Source organism: Arvicola amphibius, chromosome 17 (genome assembly GCF_903992535.2).
Source record: "Arvicola amphibius chromosome 17, mArvAmp1.2, whole genome shotgun sequence".
In the NCBI taxonomy this organism is placed as follows: Eukaryota; Metazoa; Chordata; class Mammalia; order Rodentia; family Cricetidae; genus Arvicola; species Arvicola amphibius.
The window spans coordinates 11,148,716-11,175,329 of NC_052063.2; the positions used below are offsets into that span (position 1 = coordinate 11,148,716).

The 26,614-nt window shown below is 47.6% G+C and overlaps 1 protein-coding gene across 1 annotated transcript; it reads right to left on the reverse strand.

Moving 5' to 3' along the window:
* Positions 1 to 19,172: 19,172 nt before the first annotated feature.
* Positions 19,173 to 24,472, reverse strand: Socs2 (suppressor of cytokine signaling 2). The gene is given in 4 exon segments (XM_042054265.1): positions 19,173 to 20,260; positions 20,263 to 20,679; positions 22,465 to 22,825; positions 24,247 to 24,472. Coding segments are annotated over 3 exon segments (594 nt in total). The 5' UTR covers positions 22,604 to 22,825; positions 24,247 to 24,472; the 3' UTR covers positions 19,173 to 20,222.
* Between the last annotated feature and the right edge of the window lie 2,142 nt (positions 24,473 to 26,614).

The window sequence follows — 26,614 nt, forward strand, 5'->3', positions numbered from 1 at the left end:
AAAGATCCATGGCAGACCAGTTGAAGTTTTCCTTTTTAACTACCGGGGTTCTGAGGTTATTTCATGACATCCTTTAGTAGCCTGGTAACTGTGTGCTTATGGTATCAGGTGTTAGGACAGCAGAATCCTCAAGCAAATCAACTGGCTTCATATTAAACCTCCAAGGGAAAAGGGAGGCTTGATTGTCTCTAAAGAGTAACCGTGGAGCTGGAATACTTGCAAAAAGGAAAAATCCTATTAAGAGCCCTAGTCACTTGCTAACTAAAGGAGGTTTGGGGGAAAGAATGTCTTCTATAGCAGTGGGTCTCAGCCCTTTGTGACTGAACAATCTTTTCACAAGAGTCAGATATCCTGTATATCATATATTTACATTAAGATTCATAAGAGTATCAAAATCACAGTTATGAAGTAGCAAAGAAAAACTAATTTTATGCTTGGAGGTCGTGCGGAACTAACTATACTAAAGGGTCGAGGCATTAGGAAGGTTGAGAAGCCCTGCTCTGAAGTGGACATTAAGCAAAAAGATAAATAATGAATTAAAAGAGGTGGTAGACGTTGTAACAATTGAGAAACATTTTTGTTTCGTTTTTCAACTTTTAAACAGACTGTTGAAAAGGACTGTAAAAATGAAAGTACTTGAAGAACAGCCCCAGCCAAAGCAAGAAAAGGGGAGTCAGGGCTAAAAGCTAAGTGCCCTGTCTGTGTTTCCTTGCTTGGCGTCATCTGCTCCCTGCCCTCCCAAAAAAGAGTTCAATATATTACTGTCTAGAATTCATGATCGGTGTCATTTAGGTGAAAAACAAAACAGAACAAATGTGTGAAGATATTAAAGGCAGTGGCCCAAGAACCCAGCTTCTTTTTCCCTTATTTCAGAAGCAAGTTTTGGTCTGAATGTCTAAAGCAGCCCCCAGGTGTTTCCTGAGAGTTGAAAGGAGCATTCTATTTCAGGACATTATGGGACAATTCATTTCACCCCCTCGCTCTTCCAATGCCCTTCTCATGTGTTACTGGAAACTGGTTTGAAGTCAAAGGCTTTCACGAGGCGGTTTTCCATGCCTGTCTGCTTTATCTCGGGACATAAATCTGTGTGCTGGTGGCGGCGCCTGACAGCCACAGGTTCAGGACCTGGGCTGGAAAGTTTGTTTCCACTCTATTTGTGTTGGTTTGAGTTTTGTTATTGTTTGCTTGTTTGTTTGTTTTCCTTTTGGCTGACACCCAGACCCTGTATCTCAATGTGACTGTGTTTTTGTTGAAGTTGAGTTTTGAGGGTAAGGCAGTCTGGTTTTGAACTCGCCATTTTTCAGTCACATGGGTCATCTGGGAAATAAAACAACTCAAAAGTTCTATCGGGTCCCCGCCCCCAAAAAGTTGACTTTAATCTAAAAGGCAATTGGGGTTGCTACTAGTACCATTTATAAAGCAATTTAACAGTAGCCTGAATCCCAGGTTCTAGAACTTGACTTACACACTGTGATCTGGTCGCACCTGCAATGTTTCTACCTGTAAAACTCAAGAGAGGAATAAGATGAAGTGTTTGGTGCAGGTGGAATTCTTTAAGCCACTCACATGCAGGCCTCTGGGGGCAAGATGGAGATACAGCGCAGAGCCACCGGGGTGACTATCCACGGGTAAAGCTAATCCTCTTGCTGGGTCGCCTTTCAGTGGCAGGCAATTAATCTTGTGGTTCCTAGAACTGGGATCCCAATCTAGTACCAGAAGGTTCTATGGAGAGAGGCAGGGGGAGGGGAGACTCTCCCTACGGTTGTATTTAATCTCTGTTTCTGAACTGAACTAGTTAGAGGCGACACTCTTACACAGGAAGCAAATGCTTCCCGGTTTCTACCCTAGAGCTTCTCAAAGCAGCCAGTGTTCTGGGGCCACAGTAAAGGCATGGGATCACATGCCACAGCCCTGAATATCCCTGGACAGTGGGATGAGTTTGTCGAGGCTGGCTTCTTGCTAGTTCTAAAGGCCCTGGCAGAGCACGGCACACTCTAGAGACCTCTGTTTGGGGGATGGAGATTTAACTTTAAAGACATTTAATTAGCAGATAAACATGGACTTATTTGCTCTCACTACCAAATGGGCTGTTTAAATATTAACAATCTCTTAAGGAAAGGTTTGTAAGGGCTTAAAATGTGAAAGATGCTAAGATTTACTTAAGTCTGGGATACCGGCAGGACCATGTGCTTTTGAAAACCTTTAAATGTGTCTGGTGTGGGGACCCCTTTATCCAAAAGTTCTGCGGCCAGGGACCTCCACCTACTCCATGCACACGCTCCCATAAGCACACAGTGCTTTGACCAGCTTTGCTACATTCTTCTTTGAGCTGGCGGAAAGTGGGAAACGACCTAACTATCCACTGATGGGGGCCGAACCCATCCACAGCGGTGCATTCATGGGCCGGATTATGTCGCAGCTGTTGAGATGAATGAAGCTTCATGAAAACATGAAAAGCTTATTACAGACCCTCAATAGCAAACCTGGGAAGCAAATCACAGAATAGAGTGCATGTGTGTGTTACACTGTTGTTTGCACTTCTAAAAAAACTGATTAAAAAAATAGATGCTTCTCTAGCATCACAACGTTCCGAAATATTTTTTTTAACAAATAAATAACAGTACCCTGAGGGAGTCGGGTGGGGAAGAGGGTTTGCAATTTCGTCCCCCGCTTTAGCGACGTGCTGAACTGGCTAGATTTTTAACCATGAGTTTGTTGCTTTCAGACGAATTGGGAAACTAGTTAATAAAAGATTATATTTACTCTGGATTAACAGAAGCAAGACGGGCGGCTGCCACATTCCCGAACCCGGTTTGCAGGAGGATAACTGGGGCTAGGGGAAGACGTTAACCCATTCAGTGTAGAGGAAAGCGTCAAAGCCGGCCGTGTGCGCCCAGCGCCACGCGCACTGGGTGACGTCGCCTCTGTGGTGGTTTCACATAAGGTCCCCGAGAGACCCGCAGGGCGCCGGGGCGCCAGCAGCAGCTGCCACGCTGCAGACCCATTGGGCTCCGCACTCCGGGATGGGGATGGTGGCAGACAAAGAACGCTGCTGCGTCTCCCGGTGGCACCTCAACCCTTCCCTCTCCACGGTCGGGGTGCGCTCCAGACAGCGTCAGACCCCGCAGAAAGAATAGAGACTGTAAAGAAGATGTCCCCTCCTGCAGTAACCCCCGTCCCTTCCTCCCCCCCCCCCTTCTGCTTCTCTGCTGCTGCTATCTTGATCCTTCTCCCTCATCCAGTTCCTCGAAATAGCTCAAGCCGGCCTAGTCCTCGCTTCTGTATATGTAAATCAAGGTCGGGCTGCTTTCAGACGCTAGCTGAGTCAGTTCTGTAGCAGCTTTTAAGAGTCCAAGTTCTCTCTCCCCGGGCCTCATTAACTCACTAATTAGATGCCAAGTCTTTCGGAAGACCGGCAGCGTTTTAAATTTTTTTTTAAACTTCTTCCAAATCTAAAACATTGACTCCCCGCTCCCTAGCGGAAGCGTATCTCATAAAAACTGCGTTTTCGTTGTTGTTGTTGTTGTTGTTGTTTTCAACCGTCATTTTGTTCCAAGAGGATGCCGAAGCTTCACTGCTCGGCCAACAAGCAAAGGCTTGTTCTCCATCCGGTTGGGGTTACGAAGGAGCTAGGGAGAGTAAAGAAGAAGTAACTCGTGTATTGCCAGGTACTCGCTCTCGCTCACAACAGCCTCTTAACTCGTTCGGGTGCTTAGGATATAAATAAAGTGAAAGGCTGTGCTTTTGCATGCCTGGTCTGGGAAGCTAACTTTTCAATAGCCCGTTTCTCCCAAACGTAGCTCTCCTTGCCAAAAATAAAAATAAAAATAAATAAATAAATAAAACAGCAAGAACGGCAAACAGCAATCAAACTTTTCAAGGCTGTCACCAAACTGAGGCGTTATTAGAAAATAAAGAGGAAAAGGTACCCTGTTTCTCCTAAGCTGTGGCACTAATCTGATGTCAGTAGCTAAAGCTGTTATTTTCCTTATTGGAAAAAGGCCAAATACCCGGTTATTTTTGACGAAAGGCCGTCTAAACAATCCAGGACTTTGTCAACCTTTCAGCTGTGGCGCTCACAGGACGCGGTGTCACAGCCCTCGAGACTGAAGTGCCTTTGTTTTCTTCAGCCACTAGAGAAAAAGTTTCGCCAGGACGTCCTAATGACATGAAGTCCTACAAATCGGTTTGGAAATGTCTAGATGTGTTTTTCCTAGAAGAAAAAAAAAGGGGGGGCCAGACATCGATTTTCTCTGGCAACCATCAAAATATATCAGACCTCAGAAACTATACATTCCTGGACCTCACACGGAGCATGGCGAGGAACCTGCGGGGAGCCAACCTGGGAGTCCAGCTGCTGTGGTATCTGCAGTCCACAGCCCAGGCGGCAGAACTGTCACTAACCACGGCTACCCAGAGCTCACCACGGCAAAAGAAAACCAAGCCAAAGTAGAAACAGTAAAGGGCAATGGGAGGGTGACACTTCCAAGTCACCTTTTCTATTCCTGAACACATTCAACCCATGGCTCAGGAAACAACACAGAAGCTCATGTAAACATATTTTTAATAATTTGCAACTGCATCTTCTAAATCTGATATCAAGAATTGATAAACAATACAGTGACCTTGAAACAAGAACTATCCTTGGGAAGAATCAGCTTATCGTACAGTCATTCAGCACCTACTGGGAAAAATAGAGCAGGCGCTACAGACTGTGGGGCACTGTCTGCTACAATTTGCACTCTGGCCAGAGAAGTAATCAGCTGGGGGCTCAAAAGGTGGATGTAGGCCTAAGCAGGGCCAGGCCTCTCTATGGAAACACTCAGGAGGTGGAAGGAGGAAGACCAGGAGTTCGAGGCCAGCCTCAGTGACGTAAGGAGGTCAACACCAACGTGAGCCACGTGAGGGTGTCTCAAAAACCATAAACCAAAACAAAAACCAGGACTGACAGACAGAGAGGAAGCGAGCCAAGGAGGCTGTTTTTCAGTACGGCTTTTCGTTCTTGACTGTTGGAAACACGTTCCAGGTTTTACTAGGGTGAAATTTTAAGAGGTAGGTACGGGAGGCAGGAAAGGATGGAATAAGTATAAAGAAGGTTCCTGCCAGGAGGCTCTGACCCTACAAAGAACACAGGTTACTAAGAAATGCTGAAGCCAGACAAAGAGTCTGCCCAGGGAAGAGGCACCAACTGGTATCCAACACCAAATGGTCAGCCCTGAACACATATGTACAGACTAAGTAACCCTGCACAGACTACGAAGGTGGTATTTATGCACTTAGGAATATACATGTACATAGATAAACATGTATGTGTATATCTATGGGAGGATTTGTAGGAAGGGGTGGGAAGGGGAAATGATATGACTACATGTTATAATCTTTAAAAATAAGAAAAATAATTAAAGAAAAGAAAAGAAAAATGTTACTCCCAGCAGAAGCTTGAGGGGTACAGTGAGGTTCTGGACCTCTCCTTTGCCTCACATCCCTGATCCATCAGTAAATTCATTGTCTCTATAATCTCCCACAAATCCAGCAAGAGTACTGGTCTCTAGAAATACTGTGAAGACCATGGGTCCTTCTCATAAAAGAATGTACTTAAACCACACATACACATACACAAATACACACACACGCACGCGTGTGTGCAAAAACTGAATAAGACTAAAATGTAAATGTGGAAGCTTTCCCTAAGCTGTGACACAATCATGTGCTTCTTTATTGATTCCTTAAATAACAAGATACAGCAATAGATCCAATACCCATACTAACTTCAGTTTGTTTTTTTTTTAAAGTATAAATGATATTTTTGCAGTGCTGGAGAGATGGCTTAGCAGTTAAGAACACTGGTGGTTCTTCCAGAGGACCCAGGTTCAATTCCCAGCACCCACCTGGAAGCTCACAACAGTCTGTACTTCCATTTCCAGGGGATCTGACACCCTCACACAGACACACATGCACATAAAAGAAAAAATAAATCTGAAGAAAAATAAATAAAAATGGAAGGGGTTTTGAAATATAAGCAATAACTGCAATCCCAGACCAAAGTACCAGGTTTCCATGGGGGATGATCTCGCATCCTTTGCTAATGCTCCCGCATCTGTTGCTAGGCTCACATTTGAAGGACGGCTCCTTGTCATTGTGAAGGTGGTGGCAGCGACTGTGCAGACTGCTTTCCTAGTTGAGCTCACAGATCCCATGCACTCTAGCTGCGGGTCCCTTGCAAGTCTTGGTGGCAAAGCTGAGGTTGAGAAGCTCAAATCCTATGCCCAAGGCTGTCAGCCAGTTCTCAACAGCTTTTGATGGTTTTCCCAGGTAAACGCTGACATTTCTGGAAGACGGGCAAAGTCCTTAGTGCTGTGTGTCCTTCAGGTTTTCAGTCAGGCCAACCTCATCCTCTAAGCCCAAGGACCAAAGTCCCCCTCCTCCCCGATGTCTTCCTTGATTTCCTAAAACAAATCTAGGTGTTTCCACCCAAGGGCACACTGCTCTTCCAAGTTACAAGTATCTCTGTGTACCAGACGGTGGTTGGCTCCAGGACCTTGTACAGGACACCCCCAAACCTCAGATGCACATATCTCTTATGCAAAATGGCAGAGCGTTTTCATATAACTTATATGCAGACTTTAAGTCATTTCTAGATCACATATGATGCCTCACACGTATGTCAAACATCTGTCACAACATGCGGGAGACAAGGACAAGGACCTGTGCATGGACAGTACAAGTACATCTTCTAAAATCGCCTTTATTTGTGCTATCCAGAAGCAACATGTAGTAGTCCCTATCATCCCAGGGCCATTTCCCTTGGCTTCACTGCTCCATGATTAACTATGGTCTAAAAATATCAAGTAGTCAACTCCAGGAATAAAAATGCTCAACCTTTTTTTCTGCTGTTATCTTGTTTGGGTTTAGTTGTTGTTTGGTGGGCAAGAATTTAACCAGCACCTTGCTCACAGGAGCCAAGTACTCTGCTACACGTTTTATTTTTACTTACTTACTTACAAGCTCACTTTAAGCCAGGGTCTCACTATGTAGCCCGACTGTCCTGGAACTTGCTATGTAGACCAGGTTAGTCTCGACCTGCCACTGCAGTTCCTCTGCATCCTAAATGCTGGGATTGAAGGCATACATCACCATGCCCTGCCGCTATACGTTTTCAAATAGCTTTGCTTCTGGTACGTTGTTAAAATTATGTTGCCGGATATCTGACTGCACCGTGACACTCTGGAGGTTGTTAACAAAGTTAAACTTTGAGTCAAGAGGCGGAGTCCATGACTAGATGACCGGAATTAGACATAGAGATTTTGGAGGGCCCCGATAGAGAGGCGCAGGAACAAATAGGGAGGGACTTAGAGAGATTCTCAGCTCTTTCTCTCCATCTGGGAAAATGGAGGGAGTCAGCTAGTCATTCCTCTGCTATTTTCTTGATCTATCAGGTTTGTACCCCAATATCTGACTTTTGAGTTTTTATTAGAAATAGAACAATTTAAGTAAACGCTTCCAATTATTCTGTTTTAATATTACCTATTGTTAATCTTATATTGTGTCTATTTACAAGTGAAACCTTCTTACAGGTGTGTGTGCGTGTGTGCGTGCGTGCGTGCGTGCGTGTGTGTGTGTGTGTGTGTGTGTGTGTGTGTGTGTGTGTGTGTGTGAAGGGTCTCTCACTGGCATACAACTTGACAAATAGGTCATGTTCCTAGGAGAGTGTGTGTGTTGGGGGGATCTCTCACTGGCATACAAATTGACAAATAGGTCATGTTCATAGGAGTGTGTGTGTGTGTGTGTGTGTGTGTGTGTGTGTGTGTGGCGCAGTCTATACTCTCCATAACTTCAAGCACCCCCCCGGGAATCATGGAACTCATTCCCCCCCAAGACGGGGGTAGGACTTATCTGTAACTGCTGCCAGAGGCTTTTTAAAGGACGTATCCTTTTCATTTTCCCCAGGACCATGTCTTATGGCATGGTAGACGGAGATGCTGAGTAGGACATCTGTGGGTGACTGCATTAGTAAGCAGATGTATGAATAACTAGCTAAATAAATGAGAGATATAAATAAATATGAAGAGGAAGAAGTCAATAGCGTGAAAGTCTCCAAGCCAGGTTAGTCTAGTAAAACTGAGATGTAGTGTTGAGGAAGAACCTGAATTCCATTTGGAAAGCTATAAAGTAAGTAGTAGATTCTGTATGTCCTAATCTTGTCAGACCTAACAATCCAAGAATTCAGTAGAGGGTCTTGTCTGTTGAAACACAGCATGTTCTTCTGTTATACAGCTGTTTTCTGTAGAAAAAAAGACCCCAATCTGCTTGTACCCCCAAAATAGAGTATAGAACTCAGTTGGTGGAAATGAGAATACGTCCCTCTCAAAGGCAAATTAAATCAGTGATTAGGTATCAATTTATCATGAGAAATCTATTTCACTTGTAATGTGTCTAAAAAAGATTTCATTTTGGTTGAAAATTTATTTTTTAAGAAAAGTTGGGTGTGGTAAACTGGATGTCTGTAATCCGGGCACTCCAGAAGATAAAGACAGGAGGATCAAGAGTTCAAAGCCAATCCTCAGCTACATACAAAGTTCAAGGTCATCCTGTGGCGCACGACATAAAACTATAGCTAAGAAAGAAGAAAGAAGAAAGAAAGAAAGAAAGAAACAGAAAAGAAGAAAGAGGAAAGAAGGAAGGAAGGAAGGAAGGAAGGAGGAAGGAAGGAAGGAAGGAGGTAAAAAATTATTATCCAAAAGGCCGGGCAGTGGGTGGCGCACTCCTTTAAAATCCAGGCACTCGGGAGGGCAGAGGCAGTGCGGATCTCTGAGTTCGAGGCCAGCCCTGGTCTACAAGAGCTAGTTCCCAAGGACCAGGCTTCTAGAAACTACAGGGAACCCTGTCTTGAAAAAACCAAAAAAAAAAAAAAAAAATTTATTATCAGCTTCATGGCTGAATTAGGTGAAGAGTAACACTGAAGTGAATGATTATATAATTTATCTGTGTTGAATTATTCACCACTAGAGAAAAAGACAGGCCTTGATTCTAACAGAGTGAAGAGGTCCGAGAGACTTTAGTGGAAAGCTTGCCTCTTTACGATGCCCCGGTTTTACCTCAAGACAGCAGCTGACCTTTCCTTTGGCTCAGAATAACTAAAAGATAAGGAGGGATTGTGCCCTACTTGCAGAGGCTTGAAATACTGAAGGAAGGTAGGGTCACACCTAACCACCCATAACCTGCAAGTGTGGGAGAAAAAGTTGTCCAGTAGCAAGCGCAGTGTCCTGCGGGCGTTCGTACCACTCACCAGCATTTGTTTTCTCCTCTGGAGAGCAGGGAGTTTGCCCTGCCTGCCCCTTGTGGCTGAGGGGCACCATTTCACAGCATTCTGGCCAACGGGCAGAGAGTGGTCAAGGTACTGGTAAGCATGTGTGCTGGCAGAGATGTTTCTTTTCCCATTGGATCTCAGCATTCACAGAACCATCCAATGGGGGCTGCTTCTTTAGACTGGGTTTTTGAGGGACTAAGAGGCCTTGATGTCAACCTGACAGACTCAGATGTAGGGGATCTTCGTTATTGTTAAGATATAAACCTCTGCTGTTTTAAGACATCAAGCATCTAGGGTTCGGGAACAGCAGAATACCTAGCCTGCTATGAATGGTGCATCTGGGCTGTGGTGGTTTGAGGGAGATTGCCCCTCTCCCCCCAAAAGACTCATAGTTCGCTTGCTTGGATTCCCAGTTGAGCTGTTGGGAAGGATTAAGAGGTGTGGCCTTGTTGGAGGAGGTGGGTGGCTGGGGGTGGGGCTTTGAGGCTCCCCCCCCCCCTTCCTGCTTCCTGTGGATCAGGATGGTAAAGCTCTCAGTTTCAGGGCCAAGCCTGTCAGTGTGCTGCCATGCTCCCCCACTATGATGTAAATGAACTAAACCTCTGAAACTGTAAGCCGGGTCCCCAATTAAATGCGTTCTTTTATAAGAGTTGCCTTGGTCATGGTGTCTCTTCACAGCGATAGAACAGTGACTGACAGTATATTCAAAGAATTTACATCCAAAGAAAACAAAAGAATAATTGGAAAGAGATGAGGGTGTGGTTTACACTGGCTGGAATGGAAAGTTTAGAAAGGGGGGAGAGGGAAAGAGTACTTTTAGATTAGCATCTTCTAGAGTCAGGGCCTGGGGTCTCAGCGATTCCGTAAAGTATTAATAATACTGACTTTGAAACCTTGGGAAGAGTCATGCCCTCTTGACATTAATCACATGCCAACATATTACCACAGCACTGAAGGAGGTATACTATGTTTACTACGGAAACAGGGAAGAATGAATAAAGTCATAGTATTTTGTTTTGTCCTTTGGAGTCAGGCAGCTTTGCACTCAAATCCCAGCTCTCTGTTTCCATACCCTAACTTACTCCAGCCTCCTTATCTCTAAAGGAAAGCTCAGTGGTTTGTTGTGTGTCCTCAACGAGGTCGTATGTGGTGAGTACCAAGGGCAATGCCTGGCATTACTGATTCCTTCCCCGGTCCTTTGCTGCTCTGTTTTAGAATCATTGCCTTCTTCCCATGCTTAGAACACAATGAGTTCCACGGCCTACCCAACACAGCTTCAACCTGGGTCTCCTGGCAGCTCTGACTTATTGTCAGGTTCACACCCCCATTCTCTCCCTGACTACTACATCCGTTTATTTTCTACTAGCTTAACAGATGACCCGGGTTTTATTTTATAAATACAAGAAATGAGGTGAGCCCACAGAGAGAGCCAGACTTTCAACTCAGTCTCGTGGTGACTAACTTATTCCGTGAGGAAAAAAAAATGGCTCTATCACCTTTCCATGGCTGTCATAATAGCAAGTAAATGTCAACCTGACTCTTCTTGCTGGGAGCAAAGGGGACCTCAACAATGGTGGTGGTCAAAGAGCCGAAGCCAACACCCCTGCTTTAAGACAGATCCAGGAGGAGCCATGCATGATGGGGCCATACCTATAGCATACCTCCGCAGGAGGCGGAGACCAAAGTATCAGATGATGAAGCTCAGGAGGAGGAGACCAGATCTAAATAATGGCTAGGGACCAGAGAGATGGCTCGGAGGTTAAGAATGCTTGCTGCTCTTTTGTTGAGGATCAGGATTAGAGTTTGGCTCCCAGCACCATATCAAGTTGTAAGTCCAGGTCCAGGTGAGCTGAAGCCTTCTTCTGGCCCCCATCGGCACACACACACATGTGCCCACACAGTCACACACACACACACACACACACACACACACACGTACATTGATAATAAAAATAAAACTTAAAAAAAGTTGATAGTCAGACGATGGTGGCACATGACTTTAATCCCAGCACTTGGGAGGCAGAGGCAGGCGGGATCTCTGTGAGTTCTGAGGCCAGCCTGGTTATAGAGCGAGTTCCAGGACAGGCTCCATAGCTACTGAAAAAACCCTGTCTCAAAACAAACAAACAAAAAGATGGATACAATGGGCAAGAATGTCCACACCCAAAGCTGTGTTTCAAATGGGGTAATGGAGAAAAAGAGACATTTTTTTTGCTTTTACCAAGGAATCTAAGAATCTCCTTAATATGTTACATAGTGGTGTATGTAGTGGTGGTGGTGTTTTCATAGCTTTTGTAACAAATTGCTTGTCAAGTGAACACAAGTTCAACGACCACCTACCTACCTTACCTACCCCTTTAAGGATCAATCGAAAACTAGAATAGTCCTAGAATTGGAGACATTAGCCTTGCCCACATTTTCCAGAGAGGCCAGAGAAACAGCAAAGACAGCCCTCTGTGCTCCTCCATGATGGAAACCCAACTGAAAGAGTTATTAGGCTACCAGTAGGTATTTGTGAGAGCTTCCTCCATCACAACCGAGGCCTAACACCCCAAGTCTAAACTCTAAATACACTCCAGGGCTCACAGATCCACAACTCAGAGAAAAACATAAATTCTTCTTACCTAGCTAAAAGACTATGAAAGAAATATATGTAATATATTACACACACACACACACACAAAGAATTTCTTTCCCCAAGATTCTATTATAGCATAGAGGTAAAATCTGTGCTAAAACTTAACGTCAATCTGAGGCTCCGACCTAATGTGGAGTTCACCCTTCCTGTCTCCTCCCATCCCAGCGTGCTCACAGGTGAGGTAACTTCCTGAAAATGACTGACTGAAAAGCATCAGGACTCTCTGAATTTTACAAATGTTGTGACTAAGACGCTAAAGAAGTTCAAGGTCTGGTATAGGGACAAAGCAATTCGAGACAGTCTCTAGGGTATTTCCACGTCCCAGTTCGGAGAGCACCCACCATGCGGCAGATCCCTGCTTTCCTGAGAATTGCAGAGTTATCCCAACTAGCACAGAGTGGAATCCAGTATCAACGGAAAGCTGGCCGACCCAAAACTCCAAACCTGAGCCTGGTGGCAAACAAGGTCACTGTCTGCGTCTCCGTTCCTTGTGGGCACCTACTGTCTTCCTATCTGCCACATACCCATCCCTCTCCTTAAGTCTACTCTTCTGGCTCCAAACCCCAGCCCTCAGGGATTTCAGGACAACACACAGCACAAGCCACGGAGCTAGCTGTTTGTTCATATAAGGATATCAGACCAGGAGAGGAGAAAAGGGTAGATAACAGGTATATTATATACGTGGATCAAAATATCATAGTGAACCCCTCACTGTGTGCAGTGATTATCTGGTAACAATAAAGAAATCCTATTGGAAGAGTCTGGGGGAAAAAAAGGAAGAGGAAGAAGAAGAGGAGAAGGAAACAGCTTTTAATCAGTTTCCTACTGCCCATAGGATATATCTAAATTTTTCATCAAGGTAAGGTCAGTCCCAGCTCTCTCTCTTAGAGCACGCCCCCACAAGCCTTGGCTCTACCCTCTTCAACCCCAAGACCAAAAAGATCTTCCTCACCGAAGATACGTACCTCATCTGAAGACTCCTTCCTGCCTTAATACCCAAGTATTAGGAATTAAGATTCCTCCTCAAAGGCCTTTTCTAGCCCTCAAGGCAAGTTGGGGGGCTCCTGTCCACACAGTAACTATTATGACTCTATCCCTGAATACAATGTTATAGTTTCCAGGACAGGCATTGTTTTCAATCTTCAAGCTTCTGTTTTATTTTCAATAAAAGGAGCATGTAATGCCTTCCCGGGGTTGTTGTGGAGACGAAATGGAATGGAGCCACAGGGCAGGAGGCGGATCAAACTATTGAAATAATCTAAATCCCATCTCTTCCATCCTCTACCCATAAGGAAAAAGGAGCTCCTTTAATGTAAGCGGATTTCTTCTCTGGGTTCCTTGTGAATAATACAACAGATGCCCAATAAAGGTTTTCTGGGAGGAGAGGGGCAGGGAAGCACACAGTGAGAAAGAAGATTGGAGGGGATGTTATGGAATAATGAATATAAATAGAAGCAAAAGAAAAATGCTGATTTATTAGGCCTGGGTGAGTATAAGTCTGGCCGCAGGCTTAGAGGCAGAGGCTAGAGAGATGGCTCATGTCACGATCATTCGGTGCTCTTCCAAGGACCTGAACTCAATTCCCAAGCAACCCACATATGGGGGCTCACCACTATCATCAGACATCTGGGCCCTCTCTTGGGTATCCATGCACACACAGATACACATGAATAAAATTAAGATATTCTCCCGGCTCTATAAACTCCTACAGATATCACTGATGTGGAAAAAATTACTGAGGGAGAAAGCTCCTGGTCCACCAGGACAAGGTGATGTTACCCCATATAAAGGTAGAACCTGGTTTTTATTAAAAATGACTCCCATTTCTGAGAAAGTAGCTCCCTTGGTACAGTGCTTGCCTGGAGTACAGGAAGCCCTGGTTTTCACTCCTGACACTGCATCAATCAGGGGTTAGCACCTACCTATAATCTCGGCAACTGGAAGCTGGCAGCAGGCGGATCAGAAGTTCGAGATCACCCTTAGCTATATGGGGAGTTTGAGTCTAGGTACCCAAGACCCTGCTTCAGAAGGATTTTTCTCCTAAAATTGCCCACTCCTGCCCCATCTTCAGAACTAGGATTGGTACAAAGGACGATAGAAATGAATTGGTTGGGGGCTGGAGAGATGGCTTAGCTGTTGAGAGCACGGGCTGCTCTCCCAGAGGACCTGGGTTCAATTCCTAGCACCCAATGACAGCTGCTGTGGGTCAATAGTCTGTACCCTGTCACTTATATTTTAAATAAATGCTGATTGGCCAATAGCCAGGCAGGAAGTATAGGCGGGGTGACCAGGCAGGAAGTAGAAGTGGGGCAATGAGAATTCTGGGAAGAAGAAAGTGCAGTCCGCACTTGTGACTCAGCCACAGAGCAAGATGTGACCGCCTTGCCGAAAAAGGTACTGAGCCACGTGGCTAACATGGACAAGAATAATGGGCTAATATAAGTTATAAGAGTTATAAAAAGCCTGAGCTAATGGGCCAATCAGTTTATAACTAATGTAGACCTCTGTGTGATTTCTTTGGGACTTAACGACTGTGGGAACCGGGCAGGGCAGAAAACTCAAGTCAACAGACAGCTCACAACTGTCTGTGTAACTCCAGTCCCAGGAGATCTGACACCTTCACACCAATGCACATAAAATAAAGTTTGTTTGTTTTTTTTTTTTTTAAGAAAGAAGTTGGTCCTAATTTTAGGAGAGCTAATGGGGTACCTAATGATGGACTCGAGAGAGCCCCACCACCACACTAGTGAGGCTTCAACCCTTTACTTTTTGCCCAATTCTTCGGTGGCTTATCAATATCCTTAAATAAGAAGGTCAAGGAGGATAAGAAGCCATTTCTCTGTCAGTGGTTCCAGGAAATGAGGGAGAATGGAGGGGAAGCAGAAGCTGTTGAAAACAATTACCTGGGTTGTCTTAACCTGACTTTCTCCACCCCTTATTACCACAGACAATGGAGAGCAGAGAAGCAAATAAAGGCTTTGCAAAACACAAACACACTTTCCGGCCAACCCAGAATGAAGGTCTACTACCTAGAAGTACAGAGAAAAGAAGCCGTGCTGGCAACCTAAGAGAGTGACATTCATCGAGGTGGCAGAAGTTAAAATAGGAAAATAAGTCCCAGGGAAAGAAACAACAGGGAGCCGGTTTTCCTGAAAGATGAAGATCACAGCAATACAAGATCAAAATCTAAACAGGAAAAGGGCTGCCAGATGAACAGAAGGGGAAAAACCATTTGGCAAAAAGGCTATCTTTTTATCTTAACACCACTGGGAACGGGGACAATCTAGTCTATGATGTCCTGTGATGATTTAACTAGCAAATATGTCTCATTCCGCGCAGCAAAGGGGCTCCCTGGGAGGAACATGGGCTTGGACAGAGGGGGAGGCAGCTGGCATAATTTTCTCAGCTCTCACCAAGCCTCTGGCTTGGCTTTCCCTTCCCTCTGTTCCTAACAGAGATGAGGCCTCAGAAGCGCCATAACCCATCCCAGCCATCCCAAAGCGCACTCCTGCTCTAAGGTGTCGTGGTCTCTCTCTCTCTAGGTGAAGGATGGAGTTCAAAGTGAGAGTTTTATTTTTATGGCAATTTTATTTTTATGGCTCAGTAAATGTTTATTGAAGTGAGCGAGTCCCCTTCCCTGTGAAGGTATTTGGCAGGTCCGACCTCCCTTGTGGACTGGAGCTGGGGAAGGGGCAGGAAGACAGCAGGCCTCTGCTTCAGCTGGCCTACTCAAGCATTTGGGACAAGGAGGCTTTTCGAGGCTGGCTCCAGCAACAGCTGTCACCGACACAGTGTGAGGTGAAGTGACTTAGACTGCAGCCATGCAGGAGAGAAACTGGAAAAAAAAAATTCTTTAAAAGAGGCTGGAGAAGAAGAGCAAGCCGAAGTGAGAAGAATTGCTCTCAGCAGCAAACAAACTGAAGAAGGGCCCTCTTCCTTCCTTCCCAACAGAGCTTAAACTCTTGGAAAAGAAGCCTCTGCTTGTTTAAATAAAAAAGCTAAAAAAAAAAAAAAAAAAAAGTTCGAAGTGCGGTGTTTGGGACTAGCTGTGCTTAAAAACCTTAAGGGAGCTAAAGAGAAACAGAGGTTTAAATCCTAAGGATCCTAAATCTGTCAATTACCTAGCCCAAGAAGAAGACTGCTTCCCTCTTTCAAAGGCCCATTATACAGTCACCAAGAATTTAAAATCTAACGGGCCATGATAAGAAAATGAAAAGGCAGGAACTGTGCCCAAGAGGGGACAAGAGCCAAAGCACCGGAAAGCGGACAGTCACCTGAGCACCGTGGCTCTGAGGGGGTTACCTCTGCCAGAGGCATCCTGAACTCATCAGACAGCATGGATGGGAAGGCTGAGATTTTAAAACAGCACAGAGATTAGAGAACGTCTGAGACGGGCTGGAGATGTTGTTTTGCCAATCATGAGGAAAGCCCGTTCATCTCCAAAACTACCCACCCCCCAAAAAAATGCCTGAATTGCAAATGAACGCAAAACACTACAGTGGATTGAGACGTGTTGAAATCCACCAAGGTAGCTAATCCTTGAGAGTGAGGGCAGAAGGAGCCAAGAATTGAAAGTAATCCCCTGTGGTGTTATTCCAAAGCCTGATTTCACATGTCAGAGGAAGAAAATTTGAGTTGCATTAACCTGCAGCAGGAAGAGTACAGGCCCTTTGACAAAGGGAAGCGTGTGGTGTGTTTACTGCACAAGAACCCTAGAAACTGCTTGAAGGTTGCTGGTTTGCCGGCTACGGCACAGGCTGAACCTAATCTATGAATCTGAAAAGTTCTGGCAGTATAAAGGACCTAAAGTATGATTCCAAACAGTGTGTTCAAACGTCAGGGTTCTAGGGAGTTAACAACTGGAAGAGAGAATACAGGCCTCTAAGGAAATGACAGGCTCAGAGCCACATTCCTTTCCTTGGGAGGGTAGAAAGGGACCCGAAGATGGACAGGACTACTGGGAGCCAGGGAGGCTTCAGCCCAGCTTGTTAGAGCCACAGCCACTCACCCCCTCCTGCCCTGTGCCCAAAACCCACACCAGAAGGGCACATCCTGCTCTCAGGACATTCCATCCCTTGGATTACTTGATGACGTCTCTGTCTCTAACCCTCCGCCAAGCAGGGTACAATTTTCTAAAAGCAGGGGGGGGATCCCTTCCCAAGAAAATAAACAGCATGGAACAACCACAGTCCCTTCCTGTCACCTATTCGGATTATGTAACTGCGACAAAGTCAGACTTTCATACCGGCAACACAAAGCAAGACCTTCAAGCTCATACAAGCCAGAGTACGGCCCCTAAAAAAAGCAGCTGTCATTGTCCACTGGAAGGAATGACATTCACCTCTGCCCATTCAGAGCAGTCACTTAAGTCTGGGGGGATAAGCCAACACTCCTGCACAGGATACCCCACACAGCAGCACACTTAGAATAACACAATAATAGTCTTACTAAATGCTTCACCACACATCACCCCACCCCCACAGAAGACAAAACCCTTAAAATTTTTCCAGCCTCTGCTAAGGATAATTTAGGGGAACATGTTCTTTGTTTGTGATTTTCTGGATCTAAAAATGGGGCGATCACTGGTAACCTGCAACGTTTAGGCATAAAACCCCTCAGTAAAGGGGGCAAACTTCCTCCCCGCTGACCCCTTCATCACTTTTAGCTCCCCTTTTGGGGGTGCTCAAGGAAAAAAAACCACTGACAAGATTGATGGCTGGAGGACCCGGCGAGGTGGTCTCAGTAGGTAAAGGCGCTTGCCAGGCAAACCTGAGATCTGTGTTCATCCCTGGGACCCACACAACAAAAGGAGAGAACAGATCCCTCCAAGTCAATTGTCCTGGTAGTTCCCCGCATATACAGCCCTGGCACACACACGTGTGTAGGTACAAATAAAACATTTCTTGACTTTTTTTTAAAGAGATTGAGTAGAACCTCACACAGAGAGAGTGCAACACTAATTAAGGTATCTGTACTATTCTGGTTGAGGCAACAGTTGCTACCATAGCGTGCTCTAACTGGTTAACTCAATTAATGTCGAAAATAATCACCCTCCCGTAAGTACTGTACTTTGCACTTTCGGTCCTTGTAGGATCGAACGAGATAATATGGATAGGTACTGACTTAAGAAGCTGCTGCACACAGGAACTCATAAATAAATATTAAAACTGTAAGCAAAAAATGTTGTCCCTTGATGCCTCTCAACTTTCTTGGACTGGGAAAATAAAGTGGTCGTTTCCACAGCCCAAGGCGGAGAACTCTGGGCCGTCTCCAGACTGCAAGGCCACTTGCTGCCATAATGTGGAACTGTCCTGACGCCACAGGCATTCATGTCCCCTCAGCTGAGAAGTGGCAGGATACCCGTGAAGGCATTCCACAAAGCCCCTTGCTACTCATATAAGAGATCGGCCAGGAGTCAGAGGCATTCTACCAAGAAATGTCCGTGTCATGAAGAAGAAAAAAAATACAGCATCTAGATGTCCTAATGAGAAGGTTATTGCCCACCGTTGACTAGACTCTATAGAAACTAGCTCTTATTTCAAGATTAGGCTATATAGGCTCTGCCTACCCACAACCCAGCAATCCTTGGTGTTGGGTAGATTAATAATTCCTTCTAGTGCTAAAACTTCTTAGGAACTTCAAAACTGCAAGGTTACGTACGATATGTGAGAAGCGAGTTCTCTTATTCTGTACTTGATAGCTTTCTGCTCACATCCTAGTACACCCCATGGCACACCAGGTTCCCCAGTTCCCCTTCACCTGGAACACTGGAGTCCTGTGGGCCGGCAGGAAAACGTAAAGAGTGGCAAGAAGAACGCACGTCTAGATTCCAGAAAAAGATGACCCATCTACAGCACTCATGAGACTGTGACCCTAAGAAAGTGGCCGGAAGCTTTGTTTGTTTAGTATTGGGTCTGCTCAGCATGTTAAAGAGCAGACCCTGACATCACTTCAATCGTGGCTAAACCATTCCTTTGGAAAACACCGAAGGCCCTGAGCGTTATACCCGTCCAGCCTGCACAGGACCAGGCTGTCTGACAATTCCTCGTCTGTAAACCATGCTTTCTAAAACATGAAGGGCAGGTGCAGGCCTAATTTGGAGGCGAGTGAGTTAATGTTCTACACCTGTGCTAATTGCTGGGTCTGTTTCACTTGATATAGTTTTTATGACAACCTTTTATTACCACGGAAATGTACATCTACAACTCAAAGTATAAATGCAAGTTGTAAAAGTCAGAGGTTTTCCTTTATTAGTTAATACATTCTAATCGAATAGTAACAGCAGTAAATAAACACTTTGAAAAACAGGCAAGTTACCCCCTATATCTGGAAGAAAAGTAAGTCAGTATTCTACATGGTAGAAGGGAGACAGCTGCTGATGTCCGTGGTCAGACAATTCAAGGACAACTCGGAAACTTCTAAAGCCATTTCCAAAAATCAATGGCAGTAGGTTAAGACTCACAGCTACTTCAAGGGGTAAAATGTCTCTATCTACATTGGGTTTTATTATCGAGGATTGAGTTGCACCTGTGTAGCGTGACATTCTTGTCTTTAGCCTTAAAGGAAAAGAGAGAAGTCTCTTCCATTTGCACCAGTTTGAAATGTTTCTGTAAGTAAGGCTACCTAGAAATGGATTACTACAGTACTCATTCACAGGAGAGTTCATACGTGTAGTAAAAAGACAAATACAGGATCTCACGGTGACTGGTTTTTGGTTGGTTTGGTTAATTGCATAAAATGAGGGGTAAATACAAGCATGATCGGTTTAACAAAACTCCTACCACATACATCAGGATGTAAAGCATCCCGTGTTCTAACGCAGACTGACCGCCAGGCATCTAGAAGTGGAGCTAAGCCTGGGTCAGCCAGGGTCTTTCCTCCTTCAGAAACTCACATGGACTTTCTCTCCTATGGAGCTTGGACTTCTGACCCAGTGCATAGGAAGCCGAAAAAGGCAAGTCATTCTGGTAGCAAGATTCCCCGTCGCCTTTACTTTGGGACGTTCTGTTTTAATTTAAAGGGCCATTTGGTCTTGATCAGCCATAGGAAAGGAGGCATCACTCCGCTAAAACTACGTAGGGGAATTTAAAAATACCTAGCTACATCATCACACCTTTAAATTAGATTGAGCTCGACTGTCCTTAAGAAAGAGTTCTGCGCAGTTATCCAGAGAAGGGCCTCCGGGTTCTCTTATACATAGCTGCATTCGGAGAGAGTCTATATGAGGCATGTGTTTTGTTTTTTTTTTTTTTTTTAAAAAAAAAAAGAGAGAAATACTTATACCTGGAATTTATATTCTTCCAAGTAATCTTTAGTCTTGTTGGTAAAGGCAGTCCCCAGATGGCACCGGTACATTTGTTAATGGTGAGCCGGCAGAAGTGCTGCAGAGGTGGCGCTGACATGTACAGAGGTTTGGTCAGATACAAGTGCACAGTCCCATTCCGGGGGGCTTCTGGGCCTGTCCGCTTATCCTTGCACATCTGAACATAGTAGTCAATCAGGTGAACCACACTGTCAAACTGCTTAAGCTTGGACTTGACACAGATGATGGAATCCAATCGGAATTTCCCTTCTTGGTACTCAATCCGCAAGTTAGTCGGTCCGGCTGACGTCTTAACAGATATAGTTAGTAGGTAGTCTGAATGCGAGCTATCTCTAATCAAGAAAGTTCCTTCAGGGCGTCTCTTTTAATTTCTCTTGGCTTCATTAACAGTCATACTTCCCCAGTACCATCCTGGGGTTTTCATTCACAAAGAAAAAGAAAAGAAAGTGAAACAGTTAATTTTAAGAATTTTTAGGATATGGTCTGCACTTGGCAGTCATCTTTCTACTTGTTTTGTTTTGTTTGAGACGGGGCCGCATGTAGCATAGGCTGGCCTCAATTTTACTTTTTAGCCAAGGATAACCTTGAACTTCTGATTCTTCTGCAATCACCTCCCAAGTCCTGGGATTTACAGGCCTGCACCACCATGCTCAACTAATTCTTCTTGTTATACCTATTTTTTTTTTTTTTTAAAAAAAATGCCTGCTGGTGGAAGTTTATCAGGAACTATCACAAATCTTTTGATGGGTATTTAATAAACACTTAAGTCCATTCTAGGCACAGCGGTAAGCCAAGTTCTTTCTTTTTAAAAGATTTTCCATAGCTCTTCTTTAAACTACGTTAAGATTTTCTTCTAATGAGCCAAAAGAACATTTGCAATATGATAGACATGATTGGCTGAGAAAAAAATGATACTTTCAGTATAGTTAAATTGAGATAAAAACCTACTAAGTAAATTAGAAATAAATTAGAAGTTAGGGGAAAAGTGGAAAACTTATCTCCAGTATTTCCAATAAAAACAGAAGCATCTTCTCTGAATGGCTGGTAGCCCCCAGAGCTGCCCCCAAACAACCTGTAATGTTTAGCCTCTGCTAGAAGCCCTAGAAAGCACTACTTTGTGGACTGCTTTGATTAAAACTAGCTAAGTTTGGGGGAGAGAGTGCATATTATCTGGAACTTTAAGTTGACAGTCTTCACTATACTCTTTTGGACTTTGCCCTGGTTCAAATTGTATTACAACCACAATTACAACCCCTGTTCTCTGAAACCTTATTTAATTGTTTTGGTCATATCCAAATCTCACTTACAGAAGGTGACTCAAGACATTTCATTTAATAAGTTTGAACAACGTGCCCTCCATTTCGGCCGACACCCCTCTTCAAACAACACACACACCCCGCCAGTATATATCCGGGAAACTTTCCCGAGGAGGGAAAGCCGGAGGCGGGGTGGGGGGGAAGCAGAAAGAAAAGACTGGAAGTTTTTCCCCTTCTTTCCACAAACTTATTGCTACCAAAAGTTGTCTTGCCTCAAGACAGATTTTAACTATAAGAGTTGCTTTCGGGAGAAAAAATACTATATATATACTTTTTCTTTCCTGCAGATGCAGCGAACCGCTTCCGCACTGCGCAGAGCGCCGCCTGAGACCAAGCTGTACCTGGAGGCTGTCCTGGGCACGGCCCTTGCCAGCTGCTCTCGGCCAGGCTACCCTGCAGCTGCGCTCCACGCAGACTGTCTGTCTCCGAACTTGGCCGCCACCGTCCGGGGCTGCGGCGGAGGCTGAGCCCCGGGAACGCACGCAGCCCAGCCCCACTGGCCGCCGGCTCGCCCTCCGTTAAGGGAGGCGCCGGCCGCTTTTCTCCCACGCGGGTGCGAGCTGGAGCGCCTAAGCCCGAACCCCGGCCGAAAGCAGCCCAGGGTCACCGCACTGGGACACCATTCCCAGCTCGCGCTCTGCCCTCCGCCCAAGCTCCAGCGTCCCTCCACTTTGCTTTTTGTCGTCACCTAAGAACCCGCCGAGCCAGTGGGCATCCCTCTGTGCGGGTCCCCGGCTCCGGAGACGGGGACCGGACGCCAAGAGACTAGTCCCATCGTACTCAAAGCTCCCCACCTGAGCCGGCGTCCCGTCAGCGCTCTCTCCACCGCCTTGGGGGAGGCGCCCCGTCTCGCACTCCTTGCCAGCCGCCAGCTCCCTACCTGTTTGACTGAGCTCGCGCAGGGCCTTGGCCAGCCGTGCCGCCTCCGGGGACTGCTCCTCCGCCGACCCCGCGGTCCCCCACTGGCTCCGCGTCCTGTCCACGCCATTCCCGGAGGGCTCCAGGCACCGCAGGGTCATGGGAGAGGAGTCAACACGTCAGAGATAGGTGGTCGCCCGAGCTGGGGCCAGAGGACCTCGCGTCCTCCTTGGAAGTCACAGGGTATCCCAAAACTAGTCTCTGCGGGGTGTCCGAAATGGTGGCGGAGGGGGAGGGGACTGGAAGCAGCTGGTTCTTTCTCTCCAAATTCCGGCAGAATGGTGTGGCAAAGTCTCTTGCAGACACGGTCACCCACAGATCGCCTGGGAAGAGACAATGGGGCAGAGATTGGGTCAGTCTGGACTGGACCCCTACGGCCGAGGTGGGGGTGGGGAAACAGACACGTGGAAAATCCCAGGGACTCCTCCGCCTGCGTGCTTCTGTACCATTTAACCCCAGGCATCCAGTCAACGCCCTGCCCAGCTCTAGGGGAAAGACGGGTAAAAAGAGAGCCCAGACCCAAGACGCTAGAGTTGGCCTGAGTGAAGAGGGTGAGGTGGGAGACAGGGTGAGGGTAAACAAGGTGTTTTCCCGCCCAAGAACTGTGCTGGAATCACACACAGGCAGCCTAGGGAACAGTCACCTGCGGGTCGGGATAGGCCTTTGTCAAGGGCAAATAGGAAAAAAGCATAATAAATGCAACGAACATGGCAGTTCTCTGCACTTGGCATTTCCATCCCACACTTCGAGCAGCCCTGTGGCCCTTGGAAGGATGCATCCGGCAAAACCTGGTTCCACGCCCCAAAGCGCCGCAGGGCTCCTGGGTCGCCAGCCGAGGGTGCTGCGGTGCGCTAGCGGTGCGCCAGCCGCTGCATCCCCGCCGCGAGGGCGGCCTCGGCCCCATTCCTGCGGCTTCCCGGAGCACGCTCCGACAAGGACAAGGGGCGCAGCGGCGGTCGCTCCGAGACGCGGAACGCTGCTCTTGCAGCTGCCGCCGCGGGCGCTGTCGAGGAATCGGCCGGAACGGGCAGCCCCCGCCCGAGCTCTAGATGAGGCCGGGGGTTGAGCCCGCAGCAGCGAGCGCAGCGGGTCGTGCCATCAACCAGCACCGAGGTCTTACCTCCGCCGCGGCGACTGCCGCCTCCGCACCAGGAAGCCTCCCCAGCGGACCTGGGGCGGGGAAGCCGGGGAGAGGAGGGGTGCCCGTCTGAGTTCCCCCGTTGATGTTTATTTGAAGAATGAGATGCCTGGGGATGCAACCGGCTCTGCGCTCGGTAGAAGCAGCCCGACTTTGCTGCGCCGAAAGCAGACAAAAAAAAATCCCAAGGATCGTAGCCTCGCTCTCTCCAGCCACCCCAGGCTGACACCCCTGCGCTAGTGCCGGGTTTCCCTCCAGCTGTAGCGGAGGAGATGGGCGAAAGAGAAGGGGTGGGGGGAGCAAGGGCGGAGGCTGGCGGGGAGGAGCGGGAGATCAGGTTATTAGGATTATAAATTTGGATAGCAGTGGTTGGGGGGTTGGGGACTCCGAAGACTTCGCGAGGCTGAGAAGGAACCCAGGAGAGGAGGCAGTTGCATCCGGATGGGGCAGAGCCGCGACTCGAACTCTTCCCCGAGAGCCCTAAACTGAGGAAGCCCAGGCAGTCCGCCTGCTCCAGCGCTCTCACTCCGCCGCCCTCCCCCGCGCCCTCCCCCCTCCCCCCGCCACTGTGCCCCGGGCGGAGCCTTCGGGCTTCGCGAGCGGTACCTGCCGCAAGCTTCCGGGCTCGGGGCACAAGGGATCTTGAGTCCGCGCGCCCGGAGCCCCGGCGCGCACTGTCCGCGACCCGCGCAGCGTCGGCGGCTGCGGGAGAGAAGGCTCATGCTTCAAGGGAAGCCCAAGGCCCGCGAGCCGCAGCGGCGGCGAGACTTGGCAAGAGTTAACCGTCTGTCCCCGGAGCAGAGTGTGCGCGCGACTTCCCAGCCCCGCGCGCCTCCCTCCCTCCCTCGCGCGCTCGCTTGCTCCCCGCCTCCCTCCGCCCCTTGCGCCCCGCCCGGCCGCTGCGGAGGCCGCTTTCCAGGAACTTTCCAGGAATCCGTCTCACGTGACCGCAGCCCCCGCCAGCGCTTTAAAGAGGCTCGGGCGCTAATGCGCAGGCTTCAAGGGAGCCGGCCTGAGAGCCGGTGCCGGTAGCGGTGGCTGCGGGGTGGCGGTCTGGGACTCCGCCCTCCTCTGACCCTACACCTCGGGGTGCTCGGGGACAAGTGGGAGAAGTCCCTAGCCAGTGCCTTTTAGGCGTCCAGTGCAGTGCTTGCCCCTATCCGCAGCAGCTGAGCACCTTGGTGTCCCCCCCCTCCGAATAGCAGTAGCCCCTTTCTCCGGCTCGCCATAGAGGAGGGGATCTTTTTTCCAGCCATCCACACCACCACGGGCCTGCCAGACGCGACCCTCTGCAGTCCGGTGTGCATGGACAGGCGGGAGGCGGGGCGGGCGTAGGGGTGGCCCAGAAGTCGGTCCCTCCCTCTCTAAGACACACGGAGCCGGGGAAAGCAGGCTAGGGAAAGCAGGCTACTGCCCAGGTCGATGACCCCTCCTGGGGCCCTCGGGAAGCGAACCAGAGGCGGTCCCCCCTCCGCCAGTGTCCTAGAAGACCGAGAGCGAGCGGAGACCAGCGCCTCCTTAAAGCCGCGCCGCACACTGCTCTCAATCCCTCCCCATGGAGTTCGGGCGGGTAGTCCCCTGCACCAGCCTTGCCCAGCTCCTCCCTTCCTCCTCCGCTCAACTCCAACGTGTCCTTCCGGAAGCCCCGAGAGACCCACCCGGCCCACCTGCTCGGACCCACAGAGAAGGTGCCCTTACCTGTGCCCCGGTGGGTTGCGGGGTGACGGGCCCGGTGCGTCTGTCTCTATGATTCCCTGCAAAACCGGGGACCCGGATCTCAGCACCTCTTTCCTAATGGGACCCTCACCTTGCACACTGTTGGAGGTCACCTGGCCTCCCATCCTACATTCCTGAACGCCGGGCCCTGAAAAGTGACCCACTTTAAATGTGACCTACTTTTTCCCGAAAAACAAACAAACAAAATAACACTCATGGGAAAACCAGATTCAAAACTTCGATAACCACTTTTCTTTGAAATACTGTGTTTGTTGCATCATTGCTCAAAAGCCTGAAAGGTCAATGGCCACTTTTAGTTGAAGCTGCGGCTATGGGGAAGTTGGGCAAGGGAGGCCTGGAGAGGGTGGGGGAGGCGCGGTTTCCAAGCCTTTCCTGGTGCCCCGCCTGCCGGTCCTGGAAGGAAACACAACCAACCAGCTCCAAGGTCAGGAGCCCTGGACCAATTTTTATCCACAGTAATTTTTTCCTCTTAAATAATCCCAAACACGTGACAGGACGGTGAACGAGGGGACGCAGCTTAGAGAGGGGCTTTGTCGGCGATGGATTCGTAAGCCTGGAGCTGTTTGTTTTCTTGGACTCTTCGATGAGATGAGAAGGGTGGAGCCTACCGAAGTTTGAGAAAGCCTGTACAAAGCGGTTGAGTAACCGAACAGGACGCTCGCCTCCTTTACACCCCTAACCTTTTCCGTAAAATTAAAAGCTAGATGCAAGCTGTTGGGGGCAGGTTAACACCGATGAACAAATCAGATCTCCCATGGCGTCTCAGTGTAGTCGGAGGCCCAAATTAACTTTAAACCACTAAAATGTCTCTGGTTCACAAAGGTCACCATTTTCTGTATGGGTGATGATTTCTTGGTAAACAACCTTACAGAAAGTGTGTGCCTATGCTTATGAATTCTTATAGTGTGTGTGTGTGTGTGTGTGTGTGTGTGTGTGTGCAGAAATTAAATCAATTCCTACTTATCAGTTGGACTAAATATTCCAACTGTGACTGTGTTATTTTACTGATTTCTGCGCCCAAACACCTGGCAGCGGCAGTTTAGGGGCAGAAGGACTGATTCTGTTTCATGGTTTACAGGACGTGGCCAAGGAAGGCCTGGGAGCTGGAGGACTGCCTCCACACAGGCGGGAGTTAGAGGTGCAGTCTGCTGGAGAAACAGGTATAATCGGTTACTTCTACCACCCGAGAACCCCACTCCAGCAACCCACTTCCTTCAGCAAAATGCCACCTCCTAAG